The 18290-nt window shown below is 37.4% G+C and overlaps 1 protein-coding gene across 1 annotated transcript; it reads left to right on the plus strand.

Moving 5' to 3' along the window:
• The first annotated feature begins 6963 nt into the window (after nt 1-6963).
• On the plus strand, nt 6964-17885 carry glb1l (galactosidase, beta 1-like). Its single transcript, XM_041807233.1, has 16 exons — nt 6964-7149; nt 7405-7574; nt 7651-7801; nt 12196-12256; nt 12340-12434; nt 12734-12914; nt 12998-13056; nt 13151-13272; nt 14960-15000; nt 15087-15205; nt 15290-15364; nt 15435-15524; nt 15625-15738; nt 15902-16033; nt 17375-17602; nt 17682-17885. Exons 1-16 carry the CDS (start codon nt 7096-7098, stop codon nt 17883-17885), a joined length of 1896 nt encoding a protein of 631 aa, XP_041663167.1. The 5' UTR covers nt 6964-7095.
• The last annotated feature ends 405 nt before the right edge of the window (nt 17886-18290 follow it).

Here is an 18290-nt window from a genome sequence, read left to right on the forward strand (position 1 = left end):
CTTAGAGATGTTTTATTGACTAAAATTTGACCTGGAGGTTCATAACACAGTGAGCTGTCCTACGACAAACTGAAATACAGATTTATTTTCACTGTACAGGGTCTTTAATGGGCATCCCCTCTTTGACATTAAGCTTTTTTTTTTAAGCCAGATATTATGATTCATTGATGACTGATTTATAAAATCAACTACATCTGAAGGACTGAATACTTTTTATAGTTTTCCTCTTTTGCTTTTCATTCAAACATGGACCACAGGTAGAAGACCTGAGGGGGATCTGCTGGGTAGACCAGGCCAGAGAAGACTTTATCATCAGCTGTCCCAAATGAACTGGACTGTCCCAGGAGTGGAGGCTTTGTGTGGGTGAAGGGTATCTGAATACACCTGCTTCCACCAGAAACAACAAAGAGGGTTTATTTTAAGGGGATTGATGGGGGAGAGGGGACGCTTCAATCTAATTATAGACTCTGGGGAGATGACTTCATTAGCGTGACGCCTGACCCCGAGGCCGTTTTTCTTCTGTCTGCCATCAAATTAAGGGGAGGCCTCTGCAACGACTGGAGGTAGGTCTGCTCTTTACCTTTTCAGGTAATAAAGTGTGCACGGTGCCTGCAGAGTCAAATAAAGCGTAGTGTAGTGATCCGCTCTGTGACTGTAGTCATGTGGGTGTTTGGATCAGTCTCAGTCATTTCCTTTGGACCTCCTCTCTTGCTGTAGTATCTCAGTAAGTGCTTCTGTCCTCAGTGCATTAGTCTCTGGCTTTCTTTGCGGTTATAACATCCATTTTCCTCAAGCTAAAGGGCTCCAAAGACGGGACACTGGCAGGATCTCCTCAGACACTATCACACTCATAACCAAATTACAGGCCCATGGAAGTCGACCCTCCTCTCATTCCCAGGACAATTAGCCGCGTCTGACGGAGGGCTAATGAGCCACAGAGCTGCAGACATTTGTTCTATCTGCAGTTTAGATCAGCTGCCATTAGCAGAGTGTGAGCACCCCTCCTTCAGTCTCTTATAAATGTGGATCAAGAGGCTGGCGGGAAAGGAAATGACTATTGATAATCATTACTGCTAAAGTGGAAGGGACTGGAAAGCAGTATTTGTAAAAGTGAGCGTGTATTTAGTTGTAGACTGAAGGACAGGAGGGATAAGAAACAGACACCTCAGTGCATAAGAAGCTGTCATTCAGTCATAGAAAGCCTGGCTCAGTTCAGTTTTAGTCTAGTCTTAGTTTTTGTTTCTCCCACTTATTGAGGTCCTGCTAGGTTAAAACATCCGCCTTGTCTTTGAAGAGAAATTTCTTGGAAATGTTCCTTAAATCACAACAAATTCCCAGAATGATCATTCTTAAACATATTTTTAAAGCATCCCATAAAAAGTATTCCAAAGTGTTTTCAAATATTTCAGTGCTGTCATAAAACCTGTGCAGTTCAATAAAAAAAGAATCCCTAAAATTTCCATGTAAATTTCTGAAAAAGATTCAAGCAGAGTCCCCAAATATCGCCCTAAAAATTTCTTCACAATTAAAAAAAAAAAATTCCCCCCAATTCCATGAAAATGACGGAATCCAATTCCCAGAGAAGTTACTGAAGTAATTCCCAAATTACCCCGAAAATGCCAAGTAAAACTAAAATAATTGAGAGTCAACCATATCCTTTTCATTTTAATGAAAATAATTTTTTAAGCAAATTCCCAAAATATCCCCCAAAACTTTTCCAACATCAAACAAACGACCTAAAATTTAATGGACATTGTAGACAAATATCTCAAAACTTCTAATGGCAGAAATGTAATGTCCTCATACGTGCATGCAGGGTCTTAGGAGGGTCATCAGATTTCATCCACCAGAAATACAACCCTAGAAGGCTTTAACCAATTTTTGCAACTTAAAACCCATTTTTTGACAGTTTTAAACCCTTTCCACCTCTTTATTTTCTGCCTGTTTTTGCCACTCCTACACCCCAATCTGCCAGTTTTGGCTCTGTTGACACATTATTGCCACTATTAACCCTTTTTACCACTTTTTAAGCCACATTTCACATTTTGATTTGCCCATTTTTGCCAGTTTCTGACCTTTTCTGCCTCCACTAACCCTTTTTGCTAGTTTATATCAATTTTCATCCCATCTCACCGAATGTCCACCTATTTTTGCCTCTTTGACGCCATTTCAGCCACTTTTGAATCCCCTTTAACCACTTAATATGCCAATTTTTACCACTTTAACCCATTTTTGTCATTTATTTTGTTGTTTTTTGCTACTTTTATCTAATTATTTGCATTTCTAACCCATTTCTGCTTCTTTTAAAACCCATTTTCACCACCTTTCTCACCATTATTAACCCATTTTATCTATTTTTAAAGTATTTCAATTCTGTTTCTGACAAAAGGATTCACATTTTTAAAAGGGGTACTACTACACAAATCAACAAAAATCTGCTTCTTTGATAAGAGTGGTTGTTATTCAGGTTAAATGTAAAATACCACAGCTTAACTTTACAATGGACCAGGATTCTGCTGGCCCCCAGTTTGGCGGGGCCCCAGAAAGATCTCCCATGTTTCCCCCCTAATTCTTGAACATGCATGATTGTGTTCGGCCACCTTCAGGTACAGTGGGGTCCCTGGTCTCTGGCACCTTTATGTTGGGGGGTCGTGGGTTGAAAAGGTTGAGAACTGCTGTGTTATGGTTCATAATAAGCTCATATATAAAATTAGGGCATCATTTATACTTATTTATACCTCCATAAATAAAATATAACATTTAGTTTAAGAATAAAGCTGTTTTTGTTTTACAATCATTCATATTCTGTACTGCAGTTATTTTACTTCATTTAATTCATTTTCCAAAGGTTCTGCCCACAGGAGGCCCTGTTCCTAATATTAAAGTATTGAGGCGCCATCTAGTGTTCTAGATGGGAACTTGTCATTTCACACATGTAGCCATTATTTGAAGACTGCAGTTTAATTTATAATTTCACACCAGACCAGTGTTATCTTATCAACTAACAGGTCTGCTGTAAAATCAGCCTCTGACTGATTCAACACGATTCAAATATATACAATTCTGATGCACTAATATTGACATTTGACCATTTTTTAACAACACACAAAAGACAGACAGACACAGATCCTACAGCTATTATGGAGCAAACCATTCCTGAACTGGCTGCTTTGTTACCCTGCCATACCAAACACAATAGACACTGTTCTCAACCTACAGAACACAACAGATAGTAAAACAGCGCGCCGTGGCATTGTTGTGTGTATAGTGGCTCTCTCTCTCTTTTCCTTCATCTACACATTTTTGGTTTCTTTTGTGTATTTATCTGTCTGTAGGATGTGATGCAAAAACACTCCAACCAGTGTTTAACTATTTGTCTGCCACACTGGAAACAAGCTGGAGTATCAGTATCAGTAGTTTAGGGAGACATTTTAATTGAACTGCATTTATAAGAAGAAATGTTAAGCCTAGAGAGAAGCAAATGTCAAGAAAATCAAAATAAGTTAAAAAAAAAATGTTTTAACACAGTTTTGATGTGCAGCTTGATGATTGGTGTGCAAAGTGAGCAGTACATGGTTTAATTCAGGCTTTATAAGGGCCACAGTGAAGGCCAGAATAAGTCAAACATGCACCCTTATAATAATAATAATAATAATAATAATAATAATAATAATAATAATAATAATAATAATAATAATAATAATAATAACAACAACAACAACAACAATAATAATAATAATAATAATAATAATAATAATAATAATAATAACAATAATAATAATAATAATAATAATAATAATAATAATAATAACAACAATAATAATAATAATAATAATAATAATAATAATAATAACAACAACAATAATAATAATAATAATAATAATAATAATAATGTGGGCCACAAAGCTGGTTACACTGGATCACAAGCGTAAACCAGGGGGTAAAACGTGGCAGAAGTCTATGATATACGGAGGCTCTAGGCAGATTTATCGCCACTTTTCCCATATTTAATTCTACTATATTTTCCTGAGATAACATGCTGTTTTAAGGTTGTTTTCTTGATATTTCAATATTGCATTGATCATCACATCAGACCCCCAAAGCTTCCTGTCTGGTCCCCGAAAGATCATGAAATTTGGAGAAGATGTTGTGGTTTTAAGAGTATCCTTTGGCTTTAAATGTCTGCAGCTGTTAAACCCATCGTTAAAAAACAATATTGAAATAGTTTTAGACCGACTCAACATTTGATCTGGTTTTAGGTTGGCATAAATACTGCAAAAATGACCAGATAAAGTGGTGAAAAGGGGTTAGAGAGTAGCAAAAATGGGTGACAAGTGGCAAAATTGGTTGTGGAGTGGAACAAAGGGACGAAAATTGGCAGAAAAAGTGGTGAAAAGAGGTTAAAATGTGGCAAAAAAAATGGTAAAAGAGGATAAAAGGGGCAAAATGTATCGAAAATGGTAACAAATGACAAAATAGGGCAAAAAAGTAATGAAAACAGGTTAAAAAGTGGCAAAAATGGATATAAGAGTGGCACAAAGGGGATAAAACATGCAGGAAAAGTAGGTCAAAAAGTGAGTTAAAATCTCACAAAAAAAAGGTTTAGAGGCAAAATGATCTAAAAGAGGTTAAAAGTGGCAAAAATGGGTTAAAAGTGGCAAAAATTTGTTTTAAAGTTGCAAAAATTGCTGAAAAAAAGTAATGAAAAGGGGGTTAAAAAGTGGCAAAAATGGATGAAACAGTGGCACAAAGGGGATAAAATATGCAGGAAACGTGGGTTAAAATATTGCAAAAATTGGGTGAGAGACAAAAAGGGCCAAAAAGTATGAAAAAGGGGTTAAAAGTGTCAAAAATGAGTTAATACTGGTGCTAAATCAGAATTGTGGAGGGCCCATTCTCTGGGATTTTCAGGGGTCCAGTTCTGTTGTCAGGTCTGTCTCCTTGTGGTCTGCTGTGTTATAGATAATAGAGATAGATCTCACTGGTAAGGACTAAAAATGTTCTGTGTGTTGAAAGAAAGTACAAATACTACAAAGATATTTGAATCAGACCAAAATATTTATCTAATTTTTGTGTGTGTGAAAGTCCAGCCCCCAGAGTTTCTGTCCAGACTAAATCTGGTCCTTGTGCGGATGAACTTGACGACCCCTGACATATTGTTTTAACTTGGAGTAACAAAGCTGGCTGTCCCATGGTAATAAGGTAATTCCTAAAGATTTCTGGGAAATTGGCCATATTAACACGATTTCATAGGGGGAGGATAGCGAGGTAGTTTAAGAACCACTAATTTTAGATATGAGTTACTTTAGTTTTACTTTGAATTTTATAAAAAGAGTCTTTCTGAAATTTAAAAACAGAAACATCACTAAATATTGGTTCGTAAAGTCATATATGATAGAATTTTGTTTAAAATTGTGTAAATTATTTCCTTTCTATAGCATGTCCTTGTATATCTGTACCCTTTATTTCTGATGTTAAGGTGATATAAACCAATTTATTTGTATTTTATTTTAGTATCATCATTATTCTCCCCCTTCCTCGTTTTTCTTTATTTATTTATTTTATTTTTTTTTCCTTTTATTTACTTTTTTGTGGGATTTAGGATTGATATGGGCGGGGGGTGTTCATATTGTTTAAAAAGAAATGTTTGGTGCTGTCAGCAGTCTCATATCTTGTTCTTGCTACATAAGCATCAATAAAATGTTGAAACAAAAATTGTGTAAATTAATATAGAAGACATAACGCTTCCTTATAATTTATTTAATTCACTGAAGTTTTTTATCTTATAAGACAGAAAATACATTTTCTAGTTATGTATATTTAAATAATGTTAACTTAAAAATTAAGACAATAGTAATAGATTAATACAAAAACCATTCACATTTTGGAAATAGACTAAAAGTGTAATCTAAAACATTCTCATTATTGTATTATTTGTTCATCATTTCCTCTTTATTTAAAGTTTTCAGACATGACGTTTGATATAAAAATAAAAAAAAATGTTTTATAGTATTTTAAAGAGTTTTTTATATATTTATTCACTCATTCATTCAGTTGTTTTTTGGTTTATGGGTGTTTTTCTCATCCTTGGAAAGTTTTACATTCACAAATGTAGATATGTGAAATCAGTCCCAAAGTTCTGTATCTTTTTCAGTGAGTTCCTAAAGTCTATCAGAGCCCTTAAAGTCATGAAAAACAAAAAGGCAAGGAAACTTCTGGACTCTATAGAGGAATACAAACTACAAGAAAAGCCTGAGCACTTCATTTTCTGTTTTTTGTTTTGTTTTTCTTTTATGAACTGCTTATTTATTATCATTTAATTTTCTTACTCTTGACTTGTTTGTTTTAATTTTCTATTTTGCAATTTCACCTGTTTTTTTATAGTGTTTATATATATATATATATATATATATATATATATATATATATGTTTGTATAAGATTTCAATGCCACATTGCTTGTATTTTCAATCTTGTCAATAAAAATAAATGGCTAAATAAAATGAAACACATGGTTTATGGGTCTTCTCCGTTGCCTGGTATTACACATGCGCAGTTGTAAGCATAGACATTATACACGTAGACGCCTCGTTGACTGTGTTTGCCCGCTGCCACTATACGTCAACGTGTCCGCCATGTTACCAGAGGAAAGACCGTTCCGTAAATAATGTAGGTCAACGAGGGATGGAGGGTTTGTAATTAAAAACACACAAGTTTACATTTAAGTGGTCGTTATGAGTCGTTTGTATATAACGTAGAATACCTCCGGCAAGATGACGGCGGCGTTGACGTCCAGCCCACTGGCCAATGAGGCGTCTACGTACATGATGTCTATGGTTGTAAGAGTGACTCCTATCATTGAACAGCGTTGGCGTGAACACGACGGGCTTTGGGACCCTGTTGATGAATGAGAATCACATGACGCAGCTGCAGAAGCGTACAGGATGCAAATGACAACCCTGCCTCTTCATTGAGCGGACGTGCTTTCACTGAAGGCAGTATTACCGTAATAACAGAGGTCAACATGACACTAACGTGTTAAAAACAGAAATGATGAAATACTCATGTGCGGAGTTCTCGCGGTAAGCCAGCGGACATGGCTTCTGGTGTGTTACTCTTCGCTGCTTGTTTGGCTTTCGGTGGAAACTTGGTAAGAAAGAAGCTTAGGCTTTAGCTTAATTACAGAAAAGTCACCTGATCAATCACGGGCCTGTAATTCCTCTTTTTGTAACTTTATGTTGGCTTTATAGTCACACACTTCTCATTAAATCCAAGGCTAACAGGTATGAAGAATGGCATAAAACTATCCCCCCATGCAGACAGATGTAAAAAACATCTGTACAGGCAGGTGAAGAAAACCACTGCAAACTTCTCCCACATTTCAAGTCTATGCCATCTCATTCAGGTGTCAGGGGACAGATCATTCTCCATAGACTACAAAAACAACTGTTTCCTCAAAGATGGCAAGCCTTTCCAGTACATCTCAGGCAGCATCCATTACTCCAGAATCCCCTCTTACTACTGGAAGGACCGGCTGATGAAGATGTACATGGCTGGACTCAATGCCATCCAGGTGTAAGTTCAACATCCCAGTCAACAGGAATGTTCTTAAGTTAGGGAATTTTCTTGACCTGTGTTGTTCCTGCTTCAGGTACGTGCCCTGGAACTACCATGAAACCACACAGGGAGTGCAGAACTTCACAGGAGACCGAGATCTGGAGCATTTTTTGGATCTGGCCAATCAGACAGGTCTCCTGGTGATCCTGAGACCAGGACCGTACATCTGTGCAGAGTGGGAAATGGTGAGAAGTTCGACCACTCAAAGTCTTAAAAGTACAACAGTCAGTTTTTTTTTTTTACTATGATTCCTAAACCTCAGAGAGTTTTCATTTTAAAATGTTGCAAAAAATAATAATAAATAAATCAAGTATTACTGATGTTCCTTCTGTTAATAAAACCAGTGATTGTTAACAGATTCAGCTTCAGATGAGAAAAACCATTCTGAACATTTTTTTATAGACTTATTAAAGGGGACATATGTTTCCCCTTTAAGACGAGTTCATATCGCTCTCAGAGGTCCCCAAAACATGCCTGTGAAGTTTGTTGCTGAAAAAACACTCCAGTATTGGATTTTTGCATGTCTAAAAACCCCTCTGTTTCAGCCCTGCTCAGAAAGAGCCGTTTCTTTGTCTGTGGCTTTAAATGTTACTGAGCTGTCTGACTCCGCCCCTCTCAGGAAATGGATGCGGCTCTTCTGATCCTCCTTTTAGCTGGCAGCTGAGAGGAAGATCAGGAGAGGAACTTTCTTCCAAGAGGGGAGGGCCAACTAAACCTGGGGGCGGGGCTAACTCCCCACATGACATCATGAGGGGAAAATCTGAGTACGGCTTGTTTCAGCATACATTTTTTGAAGGGGGGGGTGTTCTAATTCTTGAATGGGATTGTGGACAGGCCAGGGGCACACAGTTTTGTTAGAAAGGACTCAAAAGTGATCATTGCATAATCTCTCCCTTTTATTAAAATGTTGCTGTTAGGACAGGTCAAAACCGCACATCATCACAGAAACCCTGGGAGGACATAAATACGTAGATTTTATTTTACTCTGTATCCTGTGGTAATGTCTGTAATCGTGTTTGTTTTCTAGAGATTTTTAAAAAATACCACATTATTATGGGAAACCAGCTTTTTTTATGCAAGATAATGAAATAAATAAGTCAACCTCTCAAGAAAACCACCAAAATGTGCTATGGATGCATGATATTGGATTTTTGCCAATATTCACAGATTCATTTTAGCTGATACTGATATTTAAATATGCTTTACAAAACTAAAATTTCAGTCCTTTTTTTTAAAACAAATAAGAAACTTTTCCTGTTCATGTAATTGATTTTTTAAATGAAACTAGAATAACGTAAAAAAAAAAAGATAATCTCCTTCAGTATAGCAATTGATATCAAATGTGCTATATAAACCAAAAATTACAATTAGATTTTGTTTTCAAATCTTTTTATCCCTAGTTTAAATGATCTAATACTGTGCTTGTTATAATATAAAATGATTTATTGCTCGTGTTTGTTGAACAATACGTAAGATGGGGAACCTCAAAATAATTGCATTTTAAATCACAATCGCAACATTTGGGGAAAAAAATCGCAAGTAGATTAGTTTCACAAATCATTCAGCCCTGTTCATCAGTATATATGGCTAAAATTTACAGTGGATGTATGCTGATATACACGGCAACAATATCAGATGTAGATATCGGCAGAAATTTTGATACCGGTATCAGGCCGATAATATCGTGCATCCCTAAATAAAGTTGTTATCCTGTGGAAATGGAGCAAATTAAAATATATTGATGTATGTCTGCTCAGGGCTTCCATACATCATAACATAAATTATTGAGATCTTAAGAAATCAACCAAAATTTGCTTATTATCACAGCAAAATGGATCAAAATAAAATAGAGCCATGTTTGTTCGGGACTTCCTTATGTCATAGTTTTTTTTGCTGCCTTTAATCCCCCAATCAAAAACCGCTGATTCAGACACTAAGAGTTCACTTAAACAAAGGGTTCAGCGTTTAGTTTTTATAGTATGAGAAGTAAACCCCAAAAAAAGTCCTCGAACTGTCTTGAAAGTTAAATTTGCATGACTAAATTTGCTCCTCTTATACTGTTTATGCTCACGTTGTCAGCAGAGCAAGCATGTTATGTTGAGGACAAAGTCATCCTGAACTTCTGTTGCAGACATTTGAAGAAGTAAATTCAGAGGAAGGAAGTCATGCATGTGTGAGATAAAGACAGCTGCTGATCATGTGATAACAGATTGGAATTATTCACCTTACTGAGCAAACACAAGCATCTTCTTCCTGTCTGTTTTTTATCAATGATAGAGGATTTGGAAGCTGTAAGCAGACATACATCTATTTATTTATTCGTCTTAAATTTTCCACGTAGTATGTACGTACGTATGTAGGGGTGTAACGGTATTTGTATTTGTCCCGTACCGTCACGGTACAGTCGTCACGGTTCGGTGCACGCAGTAATACCATGAATACGTCTGAGTGAGTATTAAAAAAAATGTCGAGTCTTACTTCAATCCAGGTGGCGGCAATGAGCCTAAAAGCTGCCAGCAACCGTCATTACAGAAGAAGGAGCAGTTACAAAAACAAATGAAAAGAGTGATGGCGCGTGTGGAGTTAGAAGAGCCTCCGGCTTCATTTAAATCACCCGTATAGCAATGGCGCTCTGACTCTGAGAATCACATTAACTTTACCTTCAACTATCAGCCTCAGAGGAGTGAGAGAGGGACTCTGCAGCTGTGTCATAGGTAAAGTTATCCTCAGATTTCACTCTGCTTTGACCTCTTTATCCTCCAAGACGGGCTGTGAAAAGTTCTTCCAAACTTTGTAGTATGTCCCATCGGTTAAAAAAGTACTCCAGTGCTGAAGTCCGTGTTGAAATCGGCAAACAAGACGCTAATTTCCATACTTAACAGCTAACTTGCGGCTGTGTGATGAAGTGTTCAAGTTAGCTGGGAAATTTTAGTGTTTAAAGAATGGGTGTAATATGTCAATATATCAATGAAAATAACCTAGTTATTCAAAAATATATTTATTTATTAATATTTTTAATCATTGAAGAACTTTTGGAGGGAGGTCGCAGCATTATTTATAATTTAAATTTAATTTATTCAGCCTATTTATTTTAATACAATTTAATTAAAGAATTAAAATTAAATTTTATTTATCCGCTTCAATCACCGTACCGTAAACGTACCGAACCGTGACTTAAAAACTGAGGCACGTACCGAACTGAAATTTTTCTGTACCGTTACACCCTTATTCATATGTCATTGGGTATTGAGATTATTTATTCATGCTACTTTTAACAGTAAAACTACATTTTCTGCACGTTTTTGCCTCTTCTTTAGACAGCTTTAGCCAATTTTGCTTCTTTTTGGCATTTTTGCCACTTTAGGCCTCTTTTGCTATTGCTTGGCCTTTTTTGTTGCCAGATTAAGTCTTCACCTTTAACCCCTGTTTTCCACTTTTTTGCAACTTTGAACCCCTTTGTGCCACTTTTTGCCACTTGTAGCCAATTCATGCCTTTGTTTGGCTATTTTTTTTGCCAAATTATGGCTTGATATTTGACACTTTTTTGGCCACTTTTGCCACTTGTAACCCTTTTTGCCAATTGTCATCCACTTTTGTCTTTGTTTGGTCATTTTTGGCCCAATTATCTCATCATTTTAACCCTTTTTGCCACCTCTAACCCTTTTTTGGTACTTCAGGCCACTTTTTCTATTGTTTTGCCATTTTTTTGCCACTTGTAATGTATTTTTGCCTTTGTTTGGTCATTTTTTTTGCCAAAATATATCATAGTTTTAACCGTTTTGGGTCACTTTTTTGCCACTAGCGACCCTTTTTGCCTTTGTTTGGTCATTTTTTTGCCAAAATATATCATAGTTTTAACCCTTTTGGGTCACTTTTTTGCCACTAGCAACCCTTTTTGCCTTTGTTTGGCTATTTCTGCCAAATTATTTCATCATTTTTAACTCTTTTTTTAATAACATTTTTGCCACCTTTTTGCCAATTTTCACCCACTTTTGCATTTGTTCTGCCACTTTCTTTGCCTAATTTTGACACATTTTTGATCACTTTAATCAATTTTTGCCACTTTTTCTATCGTTTTGCAACTTTTTGTCCAATTTTGCTACCGTTTCTTTTTAAACCACTTTAACCCATTTTTCCCATGTTTGGCTCATTTTTGCCCAAGTTTCTTTTTAAATCACTTTAACCTATTTTTCCCATGTTTGGTTAATTTTTGCCCAAGTTTCCTTTTAAATCATTTCAACCCATTTTTTCCCATGTTTGGCCACTTTTTGCTCTAATCATTTAGTTCAGTTTCTCCATCAACACTGTTAACATTACCATTAAAAAGGGTTTTTTGTTTAAAGGGGATTGCATTTTTAATCTTAAAAAAACATAAACAATTAAAAGTAATTTTTGTTGCATTAATAAGAGTGTTTATTATTCAGGTCAAAGATGTTGGTTTAACTTTACAATCAATCATGTTTTTCCTGACCTCCATTATCAGCTGGCAGGGCCCCAGAAAGCCCCCCCCCCATGAATTAGGCTTGTGAACACTTTTTCTAAAAAAAACATCTCTTAAATGTTTTCTCTTCCTTCTCAGGGTGGACTACCAGCGTGGCTACTCCAGAAACAAAACATCATCCTTCGCTCAGATGACACAGGTATAGATATCACCTGTTCCATGTGGATATTCTTTTTTTTCTTATGTAGTTGCATGACAGATTTTTGAACTTTTCCTCTCTAGATTATCTCCAGGCGGTCAGCAACTGGCTCGCCATCCTTCTCCCCAAAATGAAACCCTGGCTGTACATCAACGGCGGTAACATCATTACAGTGCAGGTAGAGTTTTCACTAGATCCTCTGTTATTTATTTAGTTTTCTACTGGACCCAGAGTGGGTCATACAGCGGTTTCTTTGGGTCTCACGTGTTTGGAAAAAAAAGGCAGCCAAATGATTTTAATGTATGGAAGTCCTAAGTGGACACATCATATATTCTGTTTCCCTTAGTTTTGCTGTAATAGGGAGTATACTGGTTCTTTTCTGGAGAATTATCATCCCATTATCTTGAGATGAGTCCTGATGCTAGGCCCACTGATGTAAAGGATTTCAGATTAATCCTCCATCTTCTTTGACTTTAGGTGGAGAATGAATATGGAAGCTACTACGCCTGTGACTACAACTACATGCGTCACCTGCAGACCTTGTTCCGGTTCTTTCTGGGTGCAGACACTGTCCTGTTCACCACTGACGGAAACACAGACAGAGAAATGATGTGTGGGACTCTGGAGGGAATGTACGCCACTGTCGACTTTGGCATAGGTCGGTACAAATATATGAGACATACTGGTCATCATAATTCACTATACTTAGAGTTAAAGCATTTCTGTTTATCCCTTCTACAGAAACCAACATAAGTGAAGCCTTCGAACGGCAAAGACGGTTTGAACCCAAAGGACCCCTGGTTAGTTACTCATGAATTCTCTGAACATTAGCATGTATCTAATTCTGCTCATAACAGCAAAAATGAAAGTAAAACTCTTTAAATGGTGTCACAGGTGAACTCAGAGTTTTACACCGGCTGGTTGGACCACTGGGGAGATCAGCATGCTTTGGTTAATGCTCAGAAGGTCAGCAGACTGCTAGGCCAAATGCTAACCATGGGGGCCAGCGTCAACATGTATGTCTCCCCACACACATACATGACATCTTCACATGAGGCTGGCTTTTCTCTCTGGTCCTCAGTTAAAATAATCCAGTAGAACAGACCAACAAAAACAATGTGTTAGCTCCTTAAACATACCCTTCTTCCCTTTTTTAAAGTAATTTAAGATATTTTTTAAGGTAGCTTAGAACTTAAATAATTAGCAGATGCTTCTCGAGCAAGAAATAAAAGCATTTGTTGGGCACTATTTTCAGATGTGGATTAAAATCAACATTTTGGTGTTTAGGTGGAGGTAGTTTTGAGAGGGGTGCCTACATTTCTGATGGCCAATCTCACAGACCGATTAACGGAGCCAATGTTTATTTCAGAAAAGAACTGCCATTATTTGCCAATACAACGTTTTTCCAGTTTTTTTTTTCTTTTTTTAAACTTTGTTCAAAAACAAAGTCTGACAGCTCCAGTCATGAAATATCAACACTGCAAACATAGAGAAAAAGGTCAGAGGTCTAGTCAGGTCAGTGGTTTACTTAAGCTAAGTTAGCTTTAGCTAAAGCTAGCAAAGATACTCTAGCTATGTAATTAACGTTACTACAGTGTCATGATACTGCCAATGTGGCCAAGCTAGCTATGTAAATAATGAACCTACATGGCTTAGCTTTAGCTAAGCTACATTTAGCAAACATTGCTAAAGCTATTGTAGCTACGTAGATAATGTAGTTACAGTGCTTAACAAATTTATTAGACCACCTGTCATAAAAACGAGAAAATATGAATATTTTGATGAAGTGCTTTAATGCGGACTCTTTCATTTTCAGTCAGCTCTCCATGTTTTACCATTTTGAACAGGAATGAGGAATTTCAAACTGAATTCACCTTTTTATACCCAAATTTGAGCTGGCTCTCTGGGCTTTTCTGAGAAATCGGAAATGAATCAAGCATAACATTTATTATTATCCATTATTGTTATCCATGAATTTTCAAATTGACTGATTTACAAAAAAAAATTAAAAAATAGTAAAGCACATTATTATTTCTTGATTAATATGGCAAATTATAGTTATTTACTTGCATTCCTGAACAGAAAAATGAGTTTTAGTGGTTGAATGTTATGCTTTATTCATTTCTGACTTCTCAGAGAAGCCCAGTGAGCCGGCTCAAATTTGGGTGAATTCAGTTTGAAATTCCTCATTCCTGTTCAAAATGGTAAAATGTAGAGAGCTGACTGAAAATGAAAGAGTCCGCATTAAAGCACTTCGTGATGCTGGATGGTCTCTGAGACAGATATGACAGGTGGTCTAATAAATTTGTTAAGCACTGTAACTAAAGCTAAAATTACCACGTAGATAACTTGTCTATGTAGCTTACACAGCTTCTTTGTGAGCTTAGCTTTCGCTGTGTTAACCAAGTTAGCTACATAGCTCCATTAGCTATAGCTAAGTTAGCTCTAGCAACACGAGCTTTAGCAAATGTAACTAGCTTACCTAGCTATGTAGTTAACATACCTACGTAGATACTTAGCAGCTTTGTGAGCCTAGCTTAAGCCCTATTATCTACATAGCTGTCACAGCTAATGGAGTTATGTGAGCTACACTAGCAGCTTTGAAATGTTTTCATGGCCGTCAGAAATGAACAGACTTAATAAGAATTAAGTAACAGGTTCCTGCTGTGTAACATAGCCCCTCCTTCTGTCTTCTCTCCTCAGGTACATGTTTGAAGGAGGCAGTAACTTTGGCTACTGGAATGGTTAGTCTCTGCTTTTTTTGGTCTCGTCTCTTACTTTTGATGGAAATAAAAGCTTAGCATGAGGTTCATTCATCTCTTTATAAAAGGTGCTGATCATGACACCAGGTACCGTGCAGTAGTGACGAGCTATGATTACGACGCCCCGCTGTCTGAGGCTGGAGACCCCACAGAGAAGCTGCTGGCCATCAGAGACGTCATTAAGCTGGTATTACTGATAGTAGTGCTAATGCTCTGATTGCACTTGTTAATGTGTCTAAATTAAGAATAACTCATCACTGTTTTTCTGCAGTTTAGAGAGATTCCCTCTGGGCCCATGCCACCAGCAACGCCTAAGTTTGCCTACGGCTATGTGAGCCTGAAAAAGGTAAATATGACTTCAGGTTTAGTAGTAAGGAGATGCTCTTGATCCTTACATAAGAGATGCTTTTTTTTAGGTTGGAAGCATCAGCAGCCTACTGAGCATCCTCTCTCCACTCAGCCCGGTGAAATCCCAACATCCTCTCAGCTTTGAAGAAATAAAACAGGTATGAATGCAGCAACAGTGAATGGGGCTTGTGCGTCAGGAACAATAAACCTCTTGAAACATGGAGAACTTTTAAAACCTGTCATGTCTATTGTGTTCAGTTCTATGGATACGTGCTCTATCGGACCAAGCTGCCCAGGGACCTCCCACAACCCACGCCACTCATATCTCCACTGAATGGGGTTCATGACCGTGCATACGTGTCCGTCAATGGGGTGAGCTTCAACAATGAACTACAATGAGCTTTACAATCAGATGTTCAGGTCAGGTACGGGGAAAACATTAGCAGAGGAGGACCAGACACACCTGTTTATGAAAGTTCAGGTTGTTTTGGTAGTTTTTGAGTTTCATATTCAGTAGTTATGTCTGTGTGGACAGGTTTACCAGGGCCTGCTGGAGAGGGATACTGCCCTTGTGATGAATGTCAGTGGACAGCAGGGGGACACTTTAGATATCCTGGTGGAGAACATGGGCAGGGTGAACTTTGGAAGCCAGATCAACGACTACAAGGTAAGAGAACAACTACTACCACAGAGGTGCTACCTTTTTTGTCTGAAAACACAATTAGTAGTTAAAGCTTTGTGGCAATTTGTAATTTCTCAGTCTTTGTGGCTTCATAAACCTCAATGCTTATTCTAATATTCAATCTGTTTTTTAACCACAACAAATTGGGAGTAAAAACAAAAAACAGTGATTTGAAAACCATTTCCAACCTACATTTAATTGGATACAGCACAAAGGTAAGGTCTTTATCATTCAAATAGAAACACTTTACTGGTTTCTTAAAATATATATACATTTTATGGATTTTATGCCTGCTTCCCATTCAAAAAAGTTGGGACAGGAGCATGCCTACCACCATGTTACATGACATTTTCTTCCAACAACACTCTGCAAGCATCCAGGGCAGTGATCGTAAAGTGGAGGCCCACATCCGGCCCCCAGAGAATTATTAACTTTAGAAAATATGAAAAGGAAATATATTGTATGCTTTTAACTTTTTTTTTGTTGAAGTTGAACTAAAATTTCAACCAAGCAAGTTATCAAACAAGAAGCAGACAAGTATATTTCTGTAATTTGGCCTGGTAAACTCATACTTATTATTGTCTTGATTAAAGCTGCTGTTTTTATTCAACACTTCAAATGAAGCTCTTTGAGAGAGCAATTTCCCTTTCTAAAAATCTGAACAGAAGATCTGTGGAGCATGTTTGCTCAAGAAATATGAAGCCAAAATACCTCAATCGCCCCCTTGTGGCCGGCTGCATTATAGGTGATTGGATTGGACTGATCTTACTGTTAAGGGGTTTCACTTTTTCAAAGTGAAACGGCAATGTCATTTTCGTCTCCATGTGGACAGGGCCTTTGTCTCTTCTCTGGCACAGAGACAGGCAGCTCTGCTCTGATCATAAGGTCAGCCTAAGGTCAAGGGGCGGGGCTAATAGCATGAGTGATTTCCTCCAATCAGATTGTAGCATTTTTTAAATCTGACAGTATCGTATTTCTCCTGAGTGGGTGTGGCTTCAGCTCATTCAACAGACACACCCACACCATCCTGGAGCAGATTTTACCGACTCATTTTCAGGATTTTAAACCTTAATTTTACAAACTTAAAGATGTTTAGGTTGACTTAAATTTGCCCTGGAGGTTCATAACACAGTCACCTGTCATACAACAAACCTAAATACAGATTTATTTTCACTGTACAGGGTCTTTGAAGTCCCAAATATTTGGAAGGAAAGGAACAATATTTTTTACAAGAACATGTTAATGAAACCAAAACATGAATTTGATTTTAGTTTGTTATGTCAGCATCTGTCAAGAAGATCCAGAAGGTATGTGTGTTGTTTGTAGGGTATCTTGAGTGACTTGTTCCTGGGTAAAGACATACTGATGGACTGGCTCATCTACCCTCTGGACATTGATGGAGCCATCACTGCTGGATGGCCTCAGGCAGACGCCGAGAAGTCCTTCACCCCCCTTCAGAAGGAAACTTCAGTTGGACCCGTGTTCTACTCAGGGACCTTGCAGCCTAATGGACTGTCCTGGGACACTTTTCTAAAGCTCAGTGATTGGACAAAGGTAATGGAGAAGTTTTGTAGACCATTTACTTTCTGAGTCTGTGGGTTCATTCTTAATGTTGATTTGCTGTCTTTTTCAGGGTCAGGTTTGGATTAATGGAATTAATCTGGGACGATATTGGCCAGCCAGAGGCCCTCAACAGACTCTTTATGTACCTGGACCCCTGCTCAGCACCACACAGCCCAATAACATCACAGTGCTGGAGCTGGAGGGGGCTCCAGCACACCTCAGGGTCCTTTTCATGGACCGGCCTCAGCTGGACAGCCCAGCGGGAAAATCCTGACAGTTTTGTAGCTCCTAAGTCTTTCCATGTTCATTTGTAAATACAATAATTCCTTCGTTAAAGTAACTGGTACAAAGTTTGACTGAAGCAAAGCAGAAGTATTCGTCTGAACAATTCAGTGACAGGAGGAAAATGTTTGTTCCGCATCATTTCTATTGCAGAAGTACTAGTAGTGTTAATCACCTCAGATATCAATGTTTCATTTGTGGTCAGCTGTACATCAGTCATGATTCAGTGTCAGTAGCTTTAATCTACTCGCAGCTGCTTCAGACAGCAATAATCAAACGATGATTCAGAATCAAAGGATGAACATGCACGGACAGTTGAGGGAAAAATGACAGTGTTTTACAAGAATCATTACATTTTATTGCTTTTTTACTTCTCAAGTTGCACACTTAATAAATT

Source organism: Cheilinus undulatus, linkage group 15, assembly GCF_018320785.1.
Source record: "Cheilinus undulatus linkage group 15, ASM1832078v1, whole genome shotgun sequence".
NCBI lineage: Eukaryota > Metazoa > Chordata > Actinopteri > Labriformes > Labridae > Cheilinus > Cheilinus undulatus.